At 39.1% G+C, this 23,680-nt stretch overlaps 3 protein-coding genes across 4 annotated transcripts in view; all 3 read right to left on the reverse strand.

Annotated features, from left to right (window-relative positions):
* Positions 1-8,668, reverse strand: part of jhy (junctional cadherin complex regulator) — a 30,039-nt gene extending 21,371 nt beyond the window's left edge. For both annotated transcript variants that reach the window (XM_022198392.2, XM_051937542.1), the window contains exons 1-3: positions 8,050-8,668; positions 6,879-7,302; positions 2,454-3,147 (exon numbers count right to left, since the gene is read on the reverse strand). In XM_022198392.2, the coding sequence (XP_022054084.2) occupies positions 2,454-3,147; positions 6,879-7,252 (1,068 nt within the window). In that variant the 5' untranslated portion in view covers positions 7,253-7,302; positions 8,050-8,668. The remainder of the gene's footprint in view (positions 1-2,453; positions 3,148-6,878; positions 7,303-8,049) is intronic.
* A 150-nt stretch (positions 8,669-8,818) lies between these two features.
* LOC110954078 (heat shock cognate 70 kDa protein) lies at positions 8,819-13,138 on the reverse strand. The gene is made up of 9 exons (XM_051937543.1): positions 13,000-13,138; positions 11,846-12,055; positions 11,324-11,529; positions 11,089-11,241; positions 10,421-10,976; positions 10,053-10,255; positions 9,657-9,855; positions 9,351-9,583; positions 8,819-9,264 (listed from the first exon to the last, which is right to left on the reverse strand). The coding sequence occupies exons 2-9, from the start codon at positions 12,048-12,050 to the stop codon at positions 9,067-9,069; spliced, it is 1,953 nt and encodes a 650-aa protein (XP_051793503.1). The 5' UTR covers positions 12,051-12,055; positions 13,000-13,138; the 3' UTR covers positions 8,819-9,066.
* Positions 13,139-14,465: 1,327 nt separating this feature from the next.
* On the reverse strand, positions 14,466-21,811 carry LOC110954077 (cytotoxic and regulatory T cell molecule). Its single transcript, XM_022198377.2, has 11 exons — positions 21,758-21,811; positions 19,951-20,091; positions 19,662-19,814; positions 19,374-19,493; positions 18,106-18,261; positions 17,503-17,664; positions 16,248-16,301; positions 15,987-16,049; positions 15,706-15,852; positions 15,328-15,414; positions 14,466-14,918 (listed from the first exon to the last, which is right to left on the reverse strand). The coding sequence occupies exons 1-11, from the start codon at positions 21,801-21,803 to the stop codon at positions 14,770-14,772; spliced, it is 1,278 nt and encodes a 425-aa protein (XP_022054069.2). The 5' UTR covers positions 21,804-21,811; the 3' UTR covers positions 14,466-14,769.
* Positions 21,812-23,680: the final 1,869 nt, after the last annotated feature.

Here is a 23,680-nt window from a genome sequence, read left to right on the forward strand (position 1 = left end):
TTAGGTGTTTAGACTGAGGCAGGGTATACAGTGGCAGAGAGCTCCCCAGAGCTTTGGTCTAAAGCTATTAAAAGATTGTACATTATGTTCCCCTGGCTTTGAAGTGAGGGCCTAGAAGAGGAGAAGGGACTCTGAGGGCTGAGTGCAATAGCAGAAGATTGATCTGCTACTTCTGTCTTTATCAAAGGAGGCCCAAGCCACGATGAAACCAATCATTGCTGCAGCCACTCTGCCACTTGGCCAGGCTAAACATTTGCTACATTAGGAAATTGTGTACATTTAATAACACGTCTAATTATCACAAGTTGCCTTCAGATGGTCGCTTCCCTCAAAAGACCAAATGGGGTATTTTAAAAGGGCCTAGTAACAACTACCTTGTCTGGATTCATATTGATTTGTGAAACTGATGCCATTTATATGCAGAGTGTTTATGTCTTTTGCAAGAAATTACTGACAAGGATTGGGAGGAAGCAGCTACAAGATGTGTGGTCATTGTAATTAGGAAAAGTTGTCTTCTATCCAGTCTTCAATATTATATTTTCTAGTAATCAAATACTCATCTCTAATGTTACTTATTTGAGATTGGGTATTAGGTGTGTGTGTGTGTGTGTGTGTGTGAAAACAGCTAAATTCCACGATGAGAGCTTCCCAAGAGTCCCTGATCATTTGCTTATGTCACATCTCAGCAAATCAAGACTGAACTGTCCAAATCCTACAAAATTCACAGGTTAATGCTGTTTAAGGGTGAAATGTCTCCACAAGCATGTTAGTCAAAACGCTGCAATGAACTAAGGTTCAATTTTTACATCCATTTTTGCATATTTTTTTCACATTATATCATACTTTTTAAATATATATCTATACACACACACATATATATATATATATATATATATATATATATATATATATATATTGTGGTTAAGACTAGTTCTAATAAGCTATGTTGATCTGTCACACAGATGCTGTAACACACCCAATTTGAGACTAATCCTATGAAACAGGAAATAGCCTTCATTCAAATAGCTGCCCCTTCTTGCGTGCCCCGTGTCCCCCATTAAGTAAGGCACGTCTTTGGGGAGATAGGGCAATGGAAAACTAATAAGCAAATTCAGAGGGAAGATGACAAAACACAAGGGTTCAGGAGAGGGAAAGGCTCTGGCTCTGTTTACCATTGCACAAAGCTAACGGCTCTTGACTATGTAAATGGTGATGATATGAGACATTGTAGAGGGCTGGGGCTCAGATGGGTGAACAAGGTTGGGGGTATTATAGCCAGTCTTGTGGCCCAACAAATGGGGAATGCGGGCCATCCTGACCAATTATGCCACTGTGCCAGGTGCAGAGATGTCTAAAAGCCTATTGGTAACCATGCGTCTCTGATGTTTTTGTTGTACACATCAACTCTTAATAAGCGCTGCATAGCCAGACACATCTCTTTTTATACGGTGGAAGAGAAGGCAGATAAAAACAGGTAGGCCCCTTTGTCAAATCAATTTTCCAGACGAGGTCTAAGGAAAGAGCATAGGATTTCTCTTCCTTGCTTTCGTAGATGACAAAAAAAGACCAACAGTAGGACAATAATAATATTAACACTAAATGAACAGGAGCTGAAGGAAAAATACATGATGAAAGAAAAAGAATAAAAACAGAAAGCAATTTTGATTTATATTCTGCTCATGAGAAAAGCTGCATTCAGGCAATTTCTTTAACAATGTCTCCAAGATTAGAATAGCTATTTAAGAGTAAATGTACTGACCACTCATTACTTCTCTTATTACATAAATGCACAGCAAATAGAGATCTCTATCAAACATAACTTAAAAAAAACATTGTCTTTAAAGTATCTTAATGCTGTTAGTTATTATAGCCAAGGTTCAATGTACTGACTCACTACAAAACATATCACCGTGCTACAATTACTATAACTTCATTTACAAATACATCAAAGCTTATATGTACCACCTTAAATAAATGACACTGCAAACTTGCCAATAGCTGTTTAGGCTAATGGACAATTACAGGCAGAGCTCCCTTTGTTCATTTAAAAGACAAAAGGAAATTCATCAAGGCTAATAGATTCAATGAAAATATTTGATCTGCCCATCATTAAGAAATAACTTGTATAGCCACTGGATATTACCAAGCAGATCGCAAAGACTCAAGTGTAAATTGGGATTTTTAAACACCTGTTATCTTATATTGCATTCCAAAATGTCCAAAAGTCTGCAACCGCTCACAAGTGTAACAATAGCTTGGTGGGCCAAGAATCATTATCAATGCTAGTGCAGCTCCTGGTGTCTGCTTCTATAATTGCAACGTGTTTGAAAAGACAGCCAGACCATTATGGAACTGTCTGTGAGTTTATCCACATACTTCAAAAGATAAAATTCTCATTCAGTGATTTTCACCATAAGCAGATGCTTGTGGTTGAGAGAGTTTTCTATACACACCTTTTTTTGATGAGGCATCTCCTGCTTAAGGGCGTACGCCTTCACGTAGGATCCACATTTGGGTGTGATACGGCCCAGAGTTAATATGTTGTGTTGCACTTTGTTCTCAATCAGAGGACGCTGGTTTTTATTCGACAAAACCTTAGGACTCATCAGTGGGGATGTGCTCCTTTGCTGTGTTTGAATGGGTCCTTCTTGCGTGTGTTTTACTTCTTTCTGGTAGCAGGTCTGAAGTTCTTGAACGTGCATCGACTGTATATCCTCTGTCTGCTTGGACGTTATGCTAATAGTTTCACCAACATTGTCAAGGCTTTTTTCACCCATCTGTCTGAATCCTCTCTGCAAATTGTTGTCACTTTGATTTTTAGCGGAACTGTTGAGACATTGGGGAGATGTTGCCGAGCTAGTCTGATCATTTTGGGGCCATAAGCGGTACAAGTGATCAGACTCACTGCTAGCCATATGAGGAGTCAACACAGGCGCAGTACTTGTGTCAACAATGTATCTGTAGCCTCCTTTTATGACCAGCCCCCCTCTGCTATCACACCACTGATTAGATGGCTCTTCTGGGTTCTGGTAACACTCTTTGACAGAAATCTGTGGACTCTCATTGAAGCGGCCAGCTCCCTTCAGGTTGGTCCTCCAATTGGGATCATAGCGGAGGTCAGAATAGACGTCATCAGAGAGCAGCTGGCTGAAGAAAGACAACAACAATAAAGATTACATGATCAGTTCAAGTAGCCAGTGACTAGCACTCACATCAGTGTCAACATCTCTTTTGATAGGCTCTATTAATAATGTTCAAATACATGGAGTAAGGTCATAATATTACATTAATTAATTTAACTGTTGTTAAGGAGCTTTAATACAGACATTTTCATATCCAAGTGAAGTTTTACAGACACCTGAAAGCTACACTGGCCTATACTGGGAGGTCAAGGAAGCAAGAGGCATTACACCATTATTAGAATGATGATGATGCCCTCAGACAAAGAGAGCTTGGCCTTATCAGAGACTTCTGAAATTGAAACAGATGAGGGGGATTATGAGCCTGTATTTACAGATAATTTTCGTATTTTCACCTCCAGGCTCACTAATGAGAGTGTATTTGAGAGCTACTAGCGGGGGAATGGTTCACAAACGGCAATTTTCAGCTTATGAAATGGCTTGAAAATTGCAGACTAAAATGGTCTTTCTGATGGTGATGAAAAGATCTCATTAAAATAAATAGCAGAGAGCCTCTTTGTTGTGCTTACTGGGAGGACGAGGGGAGCCTAATTCTCTTGCCATGATGTTGTGTGTTGTGGGGGAGGGTTGCCTAGGTGTAGAGCCCTTCACTTCGATGAGGCCAAAAGGGTAAGGGATGTCTCTCTAATGACTCAGACTCAAACAAGTTGGAGAATGCATTATAGACAACATGCAGCTGGGCGTGATGATTCTTACACTGGCAGAACACCACAGCCTATTTTTCTTACCAAAGATACGGACACCTAAATACAAAAGCAAGTGAAATATTATGAGAAACATTGAATGGGAAAATGAAAAAACTGGTCATACGGACTATACAGAAAAATCCTTTTGCAGTATTTCAAGTGAGATGTGTGTAAAATATAGTGAAGAGGGATGAATGGAGTTGCCTAAATAGGAATCTTCTGCTTGAATGAGGAATGCCCATTGGATTTGTAAACTATGCAGTGGCATTGTGTGAAAAGGCTTACCCGCTTTGAGGAGGCAGTAGAGAGGACTATGATGGGAATAGGACTGTGTCCACTGCCTCGCCTCTATGAAATGGAGCCTTTTGTGAGAATATGTCATGGTCATTTTCCTTTGAAACAATATACTTTGGAAGCCTACCCACACTTGCTGGGCATCAATCCGCATGGGTTAATGATGGGAAAATTGAGAATGACCCTTTTCTATATTGGAGGGAAATGACTATCTGTCAGTGTCTGAAGGAAAAAGAAGACACAAATGTACAAGTGGACGAGAGAGTAAAAACAGATGTGGTGTTGTCCTTACCCTAGATGCCTGCCCCTGCTCCCTTAAAAGAGAGAAAGAGAAATCTCCCTCACAGCAACAATGATCCTTGTTAATGGACCATGAGTGACCACTTATTGTGATCCACCCAAACAAAACAAAAATCTAATTTCCCTTAAATGAAAGCTGTTATTCTGAAAGCACCTGAATCAGGCCATTCTCAGCAGCATCAGTGCCCGCATCTCATTAAATTACTGAAACCATTTTGTGGTTAAGTGACAAATGAAGGCTATTTATCCTTTGTCATCCCTTTGCTGTTTCAAAGTAAAGGGTTTGATTACTGCTACCATTCTCCTTGTTGTATTCCATCTAAGCAGTACTATTATCTGTTTAATTTTAATTAATTTGCTGCAGATTGTGAAACTGACAGTCTAGTTGGATAGGAAAAATTAACACTGTCATGTACAAATCTCTTTGTGGTGAATATAATGGCATGTTCATAGATTTATTATGATACACAATAACAATTTGAGCTGATTTTCTTTCCAACACAATATCTAAGCCCCCTCCCTGTCCATAGCCAAACATAAAACATATTTTTGGTACTAATAAAGCCTCCATGGTATTTTTTGGAGCAGTCAGTCCTCAGAATTTGTGTAACTAACATCAATTACTGCCATCTACTGGCCAAACTGCATATACCTTTATGTCAAATTAAGTCATGTATTCCTACAATTCTACTATTCAACAATTTCATTTAGCAGACGCTTTTGTCCAAAGCGACATACAACACAAGAAAGAATTCAGACATAAGGAAAAACCTTTAGTAAGTGCAAAAAGTGCAAAAAGTGCGATTGGTCAAAGGTGTTGCCATCAAGTTGCAGAAGAAGTGCCAACCACTCCCGCCTTCTTTTTTTTTTCATCTTTGTCCAGATGCCAGGTGTTTGTCTAATTGTTAACAAGTTTAAATTAAAGCCTAAAATAACATTTTTTTTAATATCCAAAGCTCTTTGCTATAGAGTTCCCTGTGTTAAAGGCAAGTCACACTGTTGCACAGTTTTTCATGTCTCCCATTACCATGAAGACAAAAACACTGCAACATATTAGTGCCATATACACCTGAACAATTTTTGAAAAAACTACAGCACATACTTAGGAAAACACGGATCCTCTTTTTAACAAATTACAAATTTGTGGCTCATCTGTTAACATTTACATCCTTAGCAGGAACCAATGGACGTGTAACTGAGAGTCAAAGATGGTGTAGGTAGGTCAAAATACCAATATTCACATCGTGGGTTTAATATTTTCTTAAAGTTCGTTTACTTTTTAAAAAATACAGTTACAGATGGAGCTTTCCTATTGTGGCATAGAAGTATAGGGTCATTCCAGAATTGGAAGACGCAAAACCCATCAAATCTCAAGTAATCCATGTACAAAATACTAAAACATGCAGTTGCTTTGAAAATGTATTTGTCCAGACCAAATTAAAAAAAAGGACAAAAGAACATTTGACAATTTTTTTGTTAAATTACCAAATAAGTCTGGAGTTCCCTTAAAATGCCATTTTTTTCTCTTGCCCCACGCCCTTGATGACCAAATTGAATCTCAAACAAAACAGTTAGTTTTTAGGGTCCGAACATTAAAGGTGCGAAGACCCTATTGAAACCCTAGGATTTATTATTTGGTATTATTTTCATTGATATCTATTGCAATTGTGGGAATATTTTTAAATCAAGATAATATTTAAAACAACAATTATTATGCATAGTGCGTCTGTCCAACAACAACCCTGTTATGATAACTAAATGCAGAAGAAGAAGAAAATAGTGAATCATGTGATACACTGGAATTAACATTATCAAAAGAATGGGTAGAGCAAAGCTATGTCCTCTCTTCTGTTTTTTTATACCCTGTTATGCATCTTATGGGGACAAGACAATTATATTTACTTTATTCTTTACTTTTTTCCATCAGTAAGTTTGTCCTTTTGGTCAGCAGTAACAGCTAGCTAAATATCTAGCTTCTACTCCTGAGGAAAAGGGAACATTAGCATGGATTAGCAACCCTGTTACTGTGATTAGAGTAGGGTTAACAAACAACAAATAAAACATGGAATAGAAATTGAATCATTGATGTGCAAGCTGACCAAGTCAAGCCTTTGATAGTTTATTACCTATTATTGATGAATATGTAGCAGACAATTGTAAAAGAAAAGGCGTATTTTTCAAAACTGTTGATTCCTTAATATCCTCCAATTCTGGAATGACCCTATAGTCAGTGTGTTCATTCCATTGTCATTGTTAGGTTTCCATTCATGTGCAACAGAACACTCTTCTGACTACAACTGATGATGAGGTGTGTTATTGTTGTTATTTTGGACACTATCAATTAATTACAAAATTAAAATGCCTATTTATCAGACAAAGACTAAACAGCTAAACTTACCCTTTCTCTTCTTTTTCTTCTATTTGTGATCCCAAATGTTTGGAGTCTAACAGGATGGGATTCTTCTTGTCTTGGGGGTGAACTTCTAGACTATCATATAGGTGAAGATATTCATTTTCTTCTTCTGCATCCTCATTTCCATGGTCTCCTTGCTGTAAACTATCAGCATTCTCCTTCTGACTCCATATGAATTTGACTTGGTCATGGTGGCTGAGTTGCAGCTGCTGTTGGATGGCTCTCTCTTGGGCCAAACCTCTGGTGTCTGACTTTACAAATTCCCACTGTTTGATGAGAGCTGTTTGTCTTGAAGATCGCCTGTCTTCTTGAGTTTTCAACACATGACACATCTTTCCATGTTTGAGTCCTTTATCCATGTCTATGTTGTGGGTGGATTGTCTCCTTCATGAAGACCTTTTCTCTGTGGCTGTCAAAAAATAGGAAGAGAAAAATGCAGAAAGATAGTAATTTATAAACACTACAACCAGCAAACAGAGACTGTTCTATTATACAAGATGAGTAGCAGGCTATAAATGAAACTCAAGTATGCTGAGCATTTTTGCAAATGCTTCAACAAACTATATTAATATATTTCTGTATTCAAGTCGAGGAATCTCCAAGCTACAGTAAGTCTATGATACATACCCAGGAAGTTTTCACACGCCATTTTGTATGGTGTTTATTTCCCATTAACTATTTGGGACATGACCCACTCCTACCATCCACAATCCAAACTGTGTATCCCAGTGCTTTCCTGTATTTTTTATAAGTGTATTGATTTTCTTATTAAAGTTGTTCTGGATACTTGCTGTGTCTTGATTCATCTTTTTTACACAGTATAACGTTCAGATAACATTGTTTACTAGCTTCAGATGAGGTATTCGGTTTCGTCATATATTCAGCACACCTGCACCTTGAATCATTTACTTGTTCACCCAAGTCGCCCCCAGGAAACAAATAATGTTTTGATTTTCGTTTAATATAAAAGCAAACATTTACAGCTAGCTCAGCGGCTATCGTATTTTTGACTGCACGAAGCTAGCGTACGGGAACTTCATGAAGTTACCTCTCAATTCCGACCACGTAAAATATCTACAGCTTTCCCTGTGTCTACAGTGACGACATTGCGGCATTAATGAAACATTTAGATAAATCAACTCGCTCAAATACTGACCTGCTGTCCTTTGCCAGTATTCAGTAAGGTAACCATGGAGACGGCGACGCACTGTCTTGAAGTGCCCAACCGGAAGTTCACACTTTCAACAACCGATATTAAATACAAACAAGCCGTCTGTCGTTTACACAAAGAAAGATAGCTTATTAGTAATCCAAAATTCGTAATGGCTTCGCTTCATTTGTGTCTCCCTTATGAGTCACACATTCGCAATGTCAGGTCATGTAACAGGAAGAAGAAAACAGCGCAGCCGGAGTAAAGCCTGGCCATCATTCACATTACATTGTGTTCCATTAGTCTCTTGCCGGCCGTAACAATGATCCTGATTTTTTTTTTTAAAGATACTAATTTGGGGCCACAAAGTATTATGTCAAGAAGTAGCATCCATCTCACAAGCCTCCAACCTTAACACACTTGCATTTACATCACTTTTAGAGAACACGTGGTTTAAAAAAAAAAAAATCTTTAGATATTTTAAAGGTACATGCACTGCATTAGCTGCATTTCACAAAAATTAAAAAGCTGAAAACATACTGAGGATGAAGTCATCTGAAACATTTAATTTCCCATCCTCTACATGGGTTAAGTACAAGGTTTTGCTCTTCATTACCTCTGCAAGAGTTTTACCACAGTACTGAAGTAGTTTATTGCTTCTAGGTTACCACATAGGCACTGTAGTGCTATCATAACTACATATTCCACAATTTCATCCAATTTGAAAGGCAAAAACCTGATGGCTCTGAAAAGCAGAAGAAAAACAACTGAAATGTGCAGGGGGTTACAAGATTTATTGTCAAGGTAGTGGCATCCCAGTATACAAAACACTGTACCATACATGTGAAGTGACCACTCAGTAATGCCAACTACAAGTTGTTCCCACTTGTGTTGCACACAATGCAATAAATGTGAGCTTGGAACCCTGTTTTACTTGAAATTACACTCTTTAGCTTGTAATTTGTGCTTTAAGAGGGTTACTTTCTTGAAAAACATCTCAGAGGTAGCAGTTGGATGGAATGTTTAGTCGACCTCCTCAATGGTTGGGCCGGAGGATCCACCACCAGGAGCAGCACCACCAGCGCCAGCAAAGCCACCAGGCATGCCCTCTGGCATACCACCAGGCATTCCACCAGCACTCTGGTACAGCTTGGTGATGATGGGGTTACAAACTTTCTCCAGCTCCTTCTGTTGATGTTCATACTCATCCTTCTCGGCAGTCTGCAAAACAAAAAAATAAAATAAAATCATTTGTTCCTTGTGTTCTGCACTGCTGTTGTACACTGACAAAAAAGTTTTATATTTACCTGATTTTTGTCCAGCCAGCTGATGACTTCATTGCACTTGTCCAAGATCTTCTGCTTGTCTTCATCACTGATTTTGCCAGCAAGCTTCTCATCCTCCACTGTGGACTTCATGTTGAAAGCGTATGACTCCAGGCCATTCTTAGCAGATACTTTGTCACGTTGCACGTCATCCTCAGCCTTGTATTTCTCAGCTTCCTGAACCATGCGTTCAATGTCCTCCTTGCTGAGGCGACCTGGAAGGACAGTGTGGTCAGAACTTGCGCAATTGCACATCCAAAATGGTGCTTAAATTTAGCTATAACTTACCCTTGTCATTGGTGATGGTGATCTTATTTTCCTTGCCAGTGCTCTTGTCAACAGCAGAGACATTCATGATGCCGTTGGCATCAATGTCGAATGTCACTTCAATCTGGGGAACACCACGTGGAGCAGGAGGGATGCCCGTCAGCTCAAACTTGCCCAGCAGATTGTTGTCCCTGGTCATAGCACGCTCACCCTCGTAAACCTGGTAGAAACATGTAGGGTTAGCAGACGATTTTTCAATTATGAATCAACATTTCTGCCAAGTTTACTTCGCTCAGACATCCAAGGAAGGTCAGGGCCATCTTTGGTCTTATGACCTCTGGTGGAAACTACGAATGGCAGGAGTAAACGTCATCACTGCGAAACATTAAGAGTCAAATATGTTGATGTTGTCCTCACCTGAATGAGCACTCCTGGCTGGTTGTCAGAATAGGTGGTGAAGGTCTGGGTTTGCTTCGTAGGAATGGTGGTGTTACGTTTGATCAGAACAGTCATGACACCTCCAGCAGTCTCAATACCCAGGGAGAGAGGAGTGACATCCAGAAGCAGCAGGTCCTGCACATTCTCAGACTTGTCGCCAGACAGGATAGCAGCCTGGACAGCTGTAAATATAAGTGATGATTAGTCCTTGAAAAAGTTCCTCCAAGTTACAACCCCAAGTGCAGTTCATGAAAGACCCAGATCTCAAGCTCCCAAATTTGAACAGCCATCACTATGCAAGCAGTTAGGAAAATACAGAATGTGTTCATCTTCCACTGAAGACTTACCAGCTCCGTAGGCAACAGCTTCATCTGGATTGATGCTCTTGTTCAGCTCCTTTCCATTGAAGAAATCCTGGAGAAGTTTCTGGATTTTAGGGATACGGGTGGAGCCACCAACCAACACGATGTCATGAATCTGCCCTTTATCCATCTTGGCATCACGAAGTGACTTCTCCACAGGGTCTAGGGTGCCACGGAACAGGTCAGCGTTGAGCTCCTCAAAGCGAGCCCTGGTGATAGAGGTGTAGAAGTCAACTCCCTCATACAGAGAGTCGATTTCGATGCTGGCCTGGGTGCTGGAAGACAGGGTGCGCTTTGCCCTCTCGCAAGCCGTGCGCAGACGACGAACAGCCCTCTTGTTGTCGCTGATGTCCTTCTTGTACTTGCGTTTGAACTCTGCAATGAAGTGGTTGACCATGCGGTTGTCAAAGTCCTCCCCACCAAGATGGGTATCTCCAGCAGTGGACTTGACCTCAAAGATGCCATCCTCAATGGTCAAGATGGACACGTCGAAAGTGCCGCCACCAAGGTCAAAAATGAGAACGTTCCTCTCTGACCCAACCTGGAAATTTAATGGGTTTAGATTAATTCCAAAGGCAGAGAAGATAATGACAAAATGCTCTAATTTTGTCACACACTCTGGTATAACTGGAATTGTCTTAAGTTCTATTTACCTTCTTGTCCAACCCATATGCAATTGCAGCTGCAGTTGGTTCATTGATGATACGCAGAACATTGAGGCCAGAGATGGTACCAGCATCCTTTGTGGCCTGGCGCTGGGAGTCATTGAAGTAGGCAGGTACTGTGATTACAGCGTTGTTGACAGTCTGAAAAGGTATAAGCCAACCATTAGTGTGATTCACATCAAGTTTTAAGCATTATTCACTATTTAACCTATTAAAATCTTACCTTTCCGAGGTAGGCTTCAGCAATCTCCTTCATCTTTGTCAGCACCATGGAGGAAATCTCTTCTGGGTAGAAGGACTTTGTTTCACCCTTATACTCAACTTGAACTTTGGGGCGAGTGTTGTCATTGATGACATTAAATGGCCAGTGCTTCATGTCTGATTGCACAACTGTGTCGTCAAACCTACGGCCAATCAGTCGTTTGGCATCTGCAAAACACAGAAAATTTTGTTAAAAAAAGAAAAACTTATGTGCCCTTCCATTAGGAATGTCACTCAGACATTAAAGAAGCTGAGCCAAGTCCTTCACCCTCTTGTGAAAAGTACCAACGGCAGGAAACATCACATTGTGATCTGATGGTGCAACTAAAGAATCAAGTAATGTCATACTAATGTATTTTTTAAATTATCATAGGAGTTTAAAAATTACAATTGCTTTAAACAAGTGCACTGGGCTCGGGTGGACATTGAAGTAATTGACTATTGTGATAAATGACTTGATTTTCAGCAGGCAGTTCACGCTTACCAAAGACTGTGTTGGTAGGGTTCATGGCAACCTGATTCTTGGCTGCATCTCCAATCAGCCTCTCACTATCTGTGAAGGCCACGTAGCTGGGTGTGGTCCTGTTGCCCTGGTCATTGGCAATGATTTCAACTTTGCCATGCTGGAAAACACCAACACAGGAGTAGGTGGTCCCAAGATCGATGCCAACTGCTGGTCCCTTAGACATGTTTCCTGAATATTGAAACAAAAGGCAATAAAAACAAAATGCTCAATTAGTGACAAATTTCAAATGCCTTCAGTTTTACCTCAAATTTACTTAGCTAAACAAACTTATGACAATAGGTTACACAAAGGAAATTATTGAAATTATTAACAACTTTGCATAGATACCAAATTGATTTCCACCACTTTAAAATACTAATAAACTACTTTAATCTTTAAATGATAGTTCCAGTGGAGAGAGTGTATTTTTAGATAGTAAAAAAATTAAAGCAGCATTTAAGGATGAAAGTAGTAATAGTATGCAATTTCAATAAATCGTAGTGGCAACTAGCCGAAGCAATGCTGTAAAAACTGGTCCCGTTCCAGCACAGCAGTAGTTTTGGCCATGTGACAATGACGCATCAAGTTTACCGAACACCGCAACAGCAAAGAGCGGAAGTTAACAAAACGCAAAAGCATATTTACCGTTTAAGCTATAGAAAAACAATTTACAGCGGTATCCTAGAAAAGCCGTATATTAAACTAGTGAGGTTAGAGGCAAAAGAGCCAGACGAATTTCAATCGGAGACGCTCATTGTTTCAAGACAGCTTTTGTTCTTAAAAATCAACCGGAAGTCTGTTCAATCCGGGTAGCTTGACAGCTCGTGTTCGAGAACATTCTGGAACGTCTCAGTCAGCACACCACCCCCACCCTCACCAACACCAAGACGCCGCCGTGAAAAAAAACGGATCATTTTATCCTGATATTACAGCTACAGACCAAGCATTCGATTTCTGATCATCACCACTCTCTCCTTCACATCAAACTAGACTAATTTTTACGCTAAAGTAAATTTCTGTCTGCTACCGGGTGGCACTAAAAGGTAAACGCCAAAACCGAAACAACGCAAAACGAATGTGGGAACAAATATAGTCTCATCCCTTTCGACGGGACGTATTCTACAGTCACTTACCGAATTGCTGAACCGAGGTTGACTGGGTGTTGGGTAGGAATGGACGGCGAGGGAGACTGGACCTTGCCGGTATGAGAAGGGAAAGGAAGGGGTTGGTTTAACGAATCGTTTATATGGTCGGCACAGCAGCCAATCAGCGTAGAGTCTTTCAGTCTTTCCTCGACAGTAGACCAATGAGACGCAACATCTTTGATGACGCCAATGACGATTCTTCCGGCTTCCCGTTTTATCGGCTTTATTTCATAATCGCAGTGAATGACCGCAGAGACCATGCGGTAGCTATGACTGGATAGACAATGTGTCGTGAGACAAACGACCTTGTTTCCGAGAATTCATATCTATATTGCACACTTACATGTCCAAGGAAACCATGGAATCAGCTTATACTCTTTTTAAATGGGGGAATTACTAAACAAATCAAAGGTCAGTCCTGGGATGGCTTGATCAGGGTTAGCTAGTGTACTTCCTCTTATTAAAATGTGTTTGTTTTTAACCACTTTGCTAGATTAAGGACAGTTGTTGATGTTTTTTCATACTTTGAGCTTTATTTAGCTTCTGTTTCCATAAAGCTTCAGTATTTGTCGCTTCAGAGCCTTTAAGTAGCACATAATCAGATACATCTGAAATAATGTTACTGTGATACAAGCTACATTTAATTTCATTAAAATATTCAAAAACGTTTTCATAAGTCAGTGAAACCTCCTTTTTAAATTATTTTAAGTATTTTTGTAGATGATAATGAAAAATAAAGTTAATATGCAAAACTATATTTCCTGAAACACTGTTGCTCCATGTTCAAACACAGTATGCTCCGGCAAAATATTATTTATTGGTACCTGTTTACAGAGAAAATGTTTATACAATATTTACAGAGTACAGTACAGAAGGACAGTTATAAGGAATGCATTAATGTACAAAATCCAGCAGTTACAGGCAGGTTCTTCAAATAATATTCACATCAGATGTCAGAATGAGGAAAATGTGATTCATGATAGCATAACAAAACAGTTGGTGTCAGACAAGCTTGTGTGTGTGTGAGTGTGTGTGTGTATTTTTTAAACAAGCTGATGTCCTGGATTTGAAGACTGCTGAAGAAAAACACCTCGGTCTTATAAGTCTCCATTTTTGCTGAGGCTGAAAATGATAGGCCAAGATTTTGGTGTCAACAGCATAAATCCATGGACCAACCTTTCTTGTGAAAACAGTCCAGGCTGCTGGTGGTTTATTGAGATGGGGGATGTTTTGTTGGCACTACTCAGGCCCGTTTGTACCAATCACTAATGTATGCCATAAGCAGTTAAAATATTATTGATGGCCACGTATGTCAGTTTATGACCACAGGTTACCATTGTCAAAGGGCTGCCTCCAGCAAGATAATCCACCATGCCACAAAAAAAAGTTGTCTCAAACTGGTTTTGTGGACATGACGATAAGTTCAATTGCCTCCAGTAACCTTTATAATGTGGCGGAATGGTAGATTTGCAGCATGACAAAATCACAAAAATCAGCAAAAAATGTATGGCACAGTCATGTAACATGGAGAAGAATCTCAGAGGAGTTTTTCTAACATCATATGGAATCCAAGACACCAAAAACTGAGGCTGTTTGAGACCAAAGCAGAGGGATAACACGGTATTAGCGTGCTTTTGCTAATAATTAATGAGTAATGTTGTAAACACTGCACACACTGTGCTAAATTTGCAGTTAATAAAGCTTATGTGTGAGCATAATGGTTTTGCTGATATCATTAAAGCTGTATTTTACACAGTTCTAGAGTGATGTCTCCTTTATATCAGATTTGGCCGAAGTTTGTGCTGCGGGTTGAGGTTGCAAGGTGTGTTCTTTGTTGACACTCTCTGTTAGCGCTGACGTCGTTGGTTCTTCAATAACATACTGTGTGAATGCTGTGTTGAAGGGTGCTGTGAAGAATAGAGAGAGAGAAGCAAGAGGGAGAGAGCATTTCACGATCAGTGATTAATTACAGAAACATATTGCTTCTTCACACACCAGCCCTGTATCTGAGCAAAGAGAAGTCTGTCACCAGAGACTATGGCTGAAAGGCATGAGGTGGTGGCAAGGTAAAAGCTTGCACCTTACCTTACCTCACCCACCCTAACCATGTTTCACTAAGCTGTGAAATTCATTGTCTAAACCTTAAAGTTTCATTCAATCATAATCACATGAAATCTGAACCCACAGAACAAAATGAATAATGTTTCAATTTACAAAGCATGCCATAAGAGCAGGGACGATCATAACCTCTGCTGGCATGTTTTTCACCACATTTCCACAGATTATCCCATCAAAAATTTAATACATTATGTGTACCTCTTTTTCTTTGTGCTTGGAGGCCTTTCTCCTCCTGGCTTGATTTGGATTTACTGCTCTCCTCTGATGGATTAGAATCTTCATTCTCTGTAACCATAAAAACTGTCATATGATTTTTTAAATAATACATTTCATGAAGATAGCACTTGTGGTCTATCTATGTTACTTCCTGCTTTATATTTTTATAGCTCTTTCAACCGTTCAAATACATGGAACTGAAACAATATTTCTGGACACATATGACACAGACAACAGAGTAAAGGCAGCACAGACGGTTTGCTTCACGGATGTACAGTCTTGACTAAAACTGAAATTAACATCAGTCTCAGCCTAGTAATGCATCCTGTCATGCAGAAAATGAGAATGTGGTCCGCTTACCTCTCTTCCAGGCTAGGTGAGCTCTCCTCAGTTTGATGGCAAAAAAAATAACCACCACCAGAAGGCCAAAGATTAGGCATGTCACTAGAAGGACCAGTAGTGATGAATTTCTCTTACTTCCTTTTTGCATATTTGTGTCAGAGCTTCCTGAGAATGGACAAAAATGCAAATCTTAGTGTGCATAGGGAACACTTGTGATGTCAACAGCATTTTCATAGCACAGAAACTGCATATTAGTCTCATTCATGCATATGGTGGTATGGTTTATAGTGTGAATTTACCTATTTTGTCCGTGTTGTTATAGGAAGAGATGTTTTCTGTTGTATTAGAGACAAATATCCATCCTATAAAGAAGAATGTAGAAAGCAGATAGAATAATTAACAAAGAATTAATGAAAGTGCTGCAGCCCAAGTCAACCATCTATTCTGATGAAGCAACTCAATTGTAGTTGTCCAGAATTATCACTAGATGGCGTCAGACAGACATGTTTCAGGAACAGTTTTGCCCATACAGTAATTTTGCTATACAGAGAATTTCATACCTGTTGTGTTTGTTGCCTCACTAGTGGTGTCATTGCTCACCCCGGTTGAGTTATCTACAAAAAAAATGAAGACATTCTGATGATTAAAGTTAACTGGAAAACAGAAATCAGAAAAGTTTTCAAGAATAAAAACGAAGACAAGCAGATAAGTAAGTCAATATCATTAAAATAGAGGCAATGCTCTGTATAACTTTAAAATTTTAAATGGATTTAGCTCTGTCAAACTGCTTTTTAGTCTTTTAAGTTAAAAACACAGAAGACAGAAGATGTAAGAAGTCTTTTCTGGAAACAGGAAGTCAAATCTTAGACATTCATGTATATTTCATAGGTGTTCTTCACCTCGCTGTTCCATAATCAGAAGTTATTACGATGTGTAACATGACAGTTTCACACTTTACTTTGAGATCTCCATCACAGGAAACAGATCTAAAAGCATCACAGCCACAGAGGCGGTTAAGCCGTAGTCTGTTGCTATGTGAAAGTGTGATCTGTAGTTTCCATCCCCACGCTCGCAGTTTGCATAGTACACTACGCACTTGCTACGTCGAGCAATACATTACTTACAGTGTAGAATTGTTTTTTTTTAGATACTGTGCATTTAATAAATGTATGAAGACTTTGTCATATGCATGTTTTTGAGGACTAGCGGAATTTACAATGTCAAAGGGTGTGACTATTTTTCTGCAATGTCTCATTAAAATAACTTTTTGGTTGTTGCCCGTCATCTCCACATACAACCATTCAAAGGTTTGGGATCACCCAGGCAATTTCGTGTTTTTCTTGAAAACTCACAATTTAATTCATGTGCTAACATAATTGCACATCGGTTTTCCAGTCATCAGGTAGCCTTTCAACACCATTAGCTAACACAATGTAGCATAAAATCATAGGAGTGAAGGTTGCAGGAAATGGACCTCTGTACCTCGATGTAGATATTACATTAAAAATCAGCTGTTTCCAGCTAGAATTGTCATTTATCACATTAACAAAGTCTAGACTGTATTCCTGATTAATTTAATGTTATCTTCATTGAAAAAAACTGCCTTTCTTTCAAAAATAAGGACATTTCTAAGTGACCCCAAACTTTTGTACAGTAGTGTATGTCATCTTAGGCTCCAGCACCCCCCGCGACCCTAGTGAGGATAAAGCGGTGTATAGAGAATGGATGGATGGATGTCATCTGTTGTAGAATTTCCTGTCACTTAAAGCCAATGTAGCATGAAAATCACATACACATGAGGGCAGTTTAACTCACCAGTAGCACTCAGATGTGAGCCTGTGGATGTAGCAGGCCTGTTCACATCTCCAGTTGTGAAGGACTCTGCCGTTATACTATCTCTGATCCAGCTGGTTGTTGTTTCCAGCTTCCTTGTGGACACTTGAGGCTTAACTGTGGTCGTGTGGTGGCGCCTTTTAGCTGCGACAGAAAGGGAGTTTATATTATCAATAAGGGAAACAGCATTCAGTTCATAGAAAATCAAAGGGAAAATTCCCACTCACATTTTACGAATCTGAAAAGTGTCACATTGTTCTTTTAAAATTAAAATTTACAGCACACAGAAAGAGGAAATTACAAGGGACTGTCCTTTTCTGGTTTTTGACTGGTCGAGTTTCACAGTCCAGTTCTGTGGACGGCGTCATGGAGGAACTCATGAGAAAAAACCTTCTGCAGTGTTTTCCGTTTTGTGACGACACCACTACGCTGTCTCTCTTCCTCAAATATCACTCTTTATGCAGAAGTGCTTTGTAGCTCTCAAGTGTTTTCTAATACAGTGACTGTTGCTAATTTGTGATTTCCAAAAGTTATAGGCACTGACGTAGCAGCAGGTAAGCAAGAGATTAAATGAAATATACTCACAGTTTCGTCCAACATTGACAAAGTCCATCAAAGGCTGGGAATGCAGTGCAGGGTGGCGAACAAGGCATTTTACAGAGACTCTTTTCTCCGGCGGGAAAATATGCAGCATCGCCTGAGAGACATATTTTTTATCTTCATGTCGGAAATGTACATCACCTGTGGAATGAGATTGATGTCATTAGCATCCTCTGCTGAGAAGGTGCCATAGATTACATCAAGAGAAAAAGAGGCATCACAAATAAGATATCTAAACAAATTAACATCTATAGTTTCCAAAAAGTTTACGATGAGGTTACAGGGAGACTAGGCAGTTTACAGGTTTGCAGTGTCGGGTTCCTTTGTTAAAAGAAAATTTCCATTGTGGGTAAAATGACAACAGTTGTGCTGGGCAGTGTCATTAACAGATGTGCTCAGAGTCGAGACTGATTATTTTTCTATTTTTTTGGCCCTTATTATATAGGACAGTGGAGAGAGAGACAGGAAACGTGGTGAGACGAGCGGGGGAAAGACATGCAGCAAAGGGTCATGAACTGGATACCGCTGCATCGGGGACTATACCCCTGTTAATGGGTCACCCGCCCCACCTATTGAGCTAGTGGGGCGCCCCAAGAGTCGAGTCTAATTTTAATATACTGCAAAAGTGCAAATGCATACTGGGTGTTCAAAAACAATGACAAGTGTCAAAGCTCCTGCTATTTTTCCTTGTAAACTTGAAGAAACATTTCAAAAGTCATAAAATCCTTTCTCAAGATGATTTGGTTTTATTTATGTTTATCAAAGATACCAAATATATTCAGATATTATTCTTATTTCAAGGTAACTAGTCTTAATTTGTCACAGTGAAGTATTACGTCTATTGGTTAACTTGAATTTTGACAATCCATGGTTTATTTCAATCTTGTTTATCACAGCCTTTCTACTAGTTTTAAGGCGAGATGACTTTTTCTTTTTGCAACGGATGGATTTTAAATTGATTTGAGTTTGAACGAATAACATGGCAGTGTTTTTGCAGTGTATATTTGCATCACAGTATGTGCACATCTTCAGGTTACAGTCACAGGGTCATATTGACCCTTTCATCTGTCTAAAACAGCGATGTGATTGGCAGTTCTGCACGACAAATATTGCTCACCAAAAGATGCAGCTAAAGATGGAAGGTGATGTGACTTTGTGAGTTGTTTTACCTTCTATGACTCCACTCCTTGATTAAATTTTTTTCCTCATGTTTACTACTGAAGTTAACAATCTCAGTTTTTTTTCAAACTTACCATAAAATTCAGGATCCTTATCAAATTTCCAGGAGATGTTGGGAGGCGAAAGGTTCCCCTCGGCAACGCACTTAATGACAATCTTTCCATCATGACGTGTTACTGTCATTTTGGGATAATCTTAAAAAGATTCAATAACAGAACAAATGTAAATACAGGATTATGAAATAACTGTCCAACCAACATCATAATAGTTGTGATGAGATGTGATGAAGATGGTAGCTCTGATGGTAAAGTTACGACACCATTGTCAAGTGAGATCTCTGGTGGATTCAACATTATTCTCACCTAAGACTGTCACCTCAAATTTCTTTTCTGTCATTGGATGGTCGAAGTGGGAGCATGTGTAATTTCCTCCATCTTTAAAAGTGACACTGGAAATACTGATGGAGAACTCCGACTCAGAGAATTTATTGATGCTGTAGCGTTTGTCCTTTAAAGCTGGAAAAAAAAAACATGTTTAATATCAGTCTTTCACAAGTATGAGGGATTCTTATAATTTTCAGTCAGTCAGTCAATTTGAGTTTGTGCGTATAAGTATGTTAGTGTGATTGAGGTACAAGATATGTCATTTCACCTTGTTTTTCATTGAAGAACATAATATATCCTTCAGGGTTCTTCCAGTCCACATGAGACTTGTGAGCGTTAGTAATAGGACAGCTTAGGCTGAGTGTTTGACCTTTCTTCACAGTCACACGCTGCCACACCGCCAGTGAAACTGCAATCAGATGAGTCATAACACATAACTTTACTTGAAAATTCACAACAAAACACAATGTCATTTCATGCTAAAGTCTGATGATACATGCAGCATTTTATAAAATACCATACTACCCTTCAGATAAAAATTAGCAACCATCTACTGCGTCACGCCAAGAACAGCGGACGCTTGTTTCATTCCTTTTTACAGAGTAGCCCTAAGTTTTAAAAAAGTTTTTATCACACTTTGACTCATCTCTGCCACTGCCTTGACACTGTGTGTGTTTGAGTGTGGGTGAGTGTTTTTTCTTTTCTGTGGCAGCAGTAGCCCCCCGTTACAAATTGAATGCATTTCTGCTGTGACAGGAAGTAATGTGGTCAGTCCTTTCATGGTGAAAGAGAAAGTAAAGCAGTTGTGAGAGAAAATAAGTTCAGTGTAGGTTGTTTACGGGGGCTTTAGATTATTTTTCTTTCCTGTGGGGTGAGAATGACGAGCTGTTTGGAAAACACATTTGTGGGGGCAAATTCACACCATTGCTGAGGACAGTGGGCTTGAAGGTTCAGAGGCGTTTTTTTCCATTCTAGTGGGCTTGTTAGCTATGCAATTACTTTAACTGAACCTGAGAACCAGTTAGAAAAGTCATTTACCACATTAACAAAGTCTAGACTGTATTCCTGATTAATTTAATGTTATCTTCATTGAAAAAAAATGCTTTTCTTTCAAAAATAAGGACATTTCTAAGTGACCCCAAACTTTTGAACGGTAGTGTTCATGCTTTAGATAGATAGATAGATAGATAGATAGATAGATAGATAGATAGATAGATAGATAGATAGATAGATAGATAGATAGATAGATAGATAGATAGATAGATAGACTTTTTAATTTTTTTACAAAAGTTAATCTGTAAATATACACTACTGCTCAAAAGTTTGGGGTCACTTAGAAATGTCTTTATTTTTGAAGGAAAAGCAGTTTTTTTTCAGTGAAGAAAACATTAAATCAATTAGAAATACAGTGTAGACATTGTTAATGTGGTAAATTACGGTTGATTTTTAATAGAATATCTACATAGGGGTACAGAGGAACATTTCCAGCAGCCATCACTCCTGTGCTCTAATGCTATATTATGTTAGCTAATCATGTTGAAAGGCTAATTGATGATTAGAAAACCCTTATGCAGTTATATTAGCACATGAATAAAAGTATGACTCTATATGGAAAACATAAAATTGCCTGGATGACAACAAACCTTTGAACGGTAGTGTACATTTAATAATCAATATCATGTTTTTATTTTAACTTTTAAATCAAATGCCTCAAAACGGTAGTTTCATTCTACTTTTGGAGGACACTGTACACACAAGAATGTGCAGTTAGACAAGAATCCAAACTGAGACGCAGTGCATTAACACAGCACATAAACAGCTCAGGCAACAATGCTTTTACTACAAGATGAAACCATTTGATTTATCAGAAGCATCAAAGTTCGTGACTCTCACTTAATTTTTTCAAAATGAAGCATCAAAAGCTAAAACATCACACAACGCTGTAGAGAGACGCTGTGGTAAGTTATCTAAACTATCGTACATAGTCATCAGATCAGGTTGCTGTCTCATTTCAGTCTTCTCTATGTTTCATCACAAACTTTGTCTGTCAACAAACAATAAAATAACGTACTCACCCTGTATGAGTAGCACGAAGACGCTGAACTGCAGCTTCACTTCCATCTCTGTCACTGTCAATCACACTTTGACTGTTGCACTTCCTCATCGCTCAACTTATTTGCACTCCACTGAGGGACCTTCCGTGACATCACAGCTATGTGGTTTCCCCAGACTTTTTGATTCAAGGGATTCTCATGTGATACAGTAAGGGTAAAAGGTTCAAGATTCATACACACTGTTGCAACCCTCCACAGAATAAAGTAGATGCTGTAGTATCTGACCAGAGATATATGCTCATTTCAGTTCAATTCAGTTCAATTTGTTTTGTATGGTGCGACTGCAGTTTGGGTTATCCAGGGACGCGTTACTGAAACCATAGGGCTGAAATGTTAGCTTGGAAAATCCAAACTGAATCTCCATGTGATCTCCTATCTCCATGTTAGGAGCCTTTATTTGTATTTATATTAATACATAAATAAAGTCAGTCTGGATTTCCAGGCAACTGAAATGTTATTCCTGGAATGTTTATGCTACTCCAAGACATGTTTAGATAGAAGAGATCCTTGTTCCTGTCCTGGGACATGTTGGAATGATGTACCTTACATGGAAAAAGTGAGAATCTGCTACTGATGAACAAATGTTAAGAGAACCCTCCATACATAAACCTATATAAGTGAGTTGTCTCTGTAAGTCAAGCTGAGTTGTTCATACTGGCTGAGAATGCTCCCGGGTATCCATGGTGCCTGATTGATCCTGGTCTTCTTTGTAAAAACTTTTCCTCATGCAAACAAGTGAGTGTCAATGGACGTTTTCTTCAACATGTTCACATCCTGGATGTCAGAGAAACTACAGTATAGAAAATGAAATAATATGTGGACAACAGAAATCCTCCATAAAATTAAGGGTGAGCTGTACTTCACTACAAAATGAAGGAGAGGCATCATCATAGTTACTCCGCCAAGGAATGTGGTGGAGTTATGTGACGATCGCCGTCGGTTTGCCTGTTTGTCTGTCTGCTCGCAACATCACTCAAAACCGGACAAACGGATTTGGATGAAATTTTCAGGGAAGGTCAGATGTGACACAAGGAGCAAATGATCAGATATTGGCAGTGATGTGGCTTATAGTCTGGATCCACGGAAGATAGTGGCACGGCATCATTGAAACTATGCCTAGTGATGATAACATGATTGCAATCCTACTACAAATCCATCGGTGCGGACCACAATTTTTTTTAAAGATTTCATCTGTCAGAAATCATTGAACGACTGAGCAGCCTCGGTAGAGTATTTTTCTTGTTAAATTTATACTTCTGCAACTGGAGGTCAACATGTGTCACAAAGAGGCAGTTTCTAACCAACAAGTACTTTAAATAGCCTTAGAGGTTTTGACCTCTTCAGCTGTAATTCGAACCACCACAAAGGTTAAACTGTAGCTTTAACATCACATTGTCTTGAAGTCTGGTACATGTTTTAGTTCCTGATGATTTATCTGCTCGCTTTGGTGATCCCTTACACTTCCATCCAGTGAAATATCTCAGAATTGACAAGAGGAACGCGTACAAATTTTGTATGGACATCCTGATTAATCCTTTACATTTTTTAAATTTACTAAAGTTTACTCTACATATTAATATTTTTATGGTGAGCCTTTTGGCCTCACAGAGTCACTAGGCTTGGTTCCAGAGTCTTTAAAAAAGTGCCCTGTGGGTGCACAAACCTGATGAACATGATGTATTTTGAATATGAAAATGTACTTGTTTGTTTTGTCTTGAAAATGCAGTCTTACTCTGTTGACAATGACAATCACTTTAGCTTTATCATAGACATGAACCAAAATAATATGGATCATGTATACAGTACATTGAGCTTGAGTAGCAGCAGGACAATATCTCCCCACCTACACTACAGAAACTAAAAACCCAGAAACACAACAAAGAG

Source organism: Acanthochromis polyacanthus, chromosome 17, assembly GCF_021347895.1.
Source record: "Acanthochromis polyacanthus isolate Apoly-LR-REF ecotype Palm Island chromosome 17, KAUST_Apoly_ChrSc, whole genome shotgun sequence".
In the NCBI taxonomy this organism is placed as follows: Eukaryota; Metazoa; Chordata; class Actinopteri; family Pomacentridae; genus Acanthochromis; species Acanthochromis polyacanthus.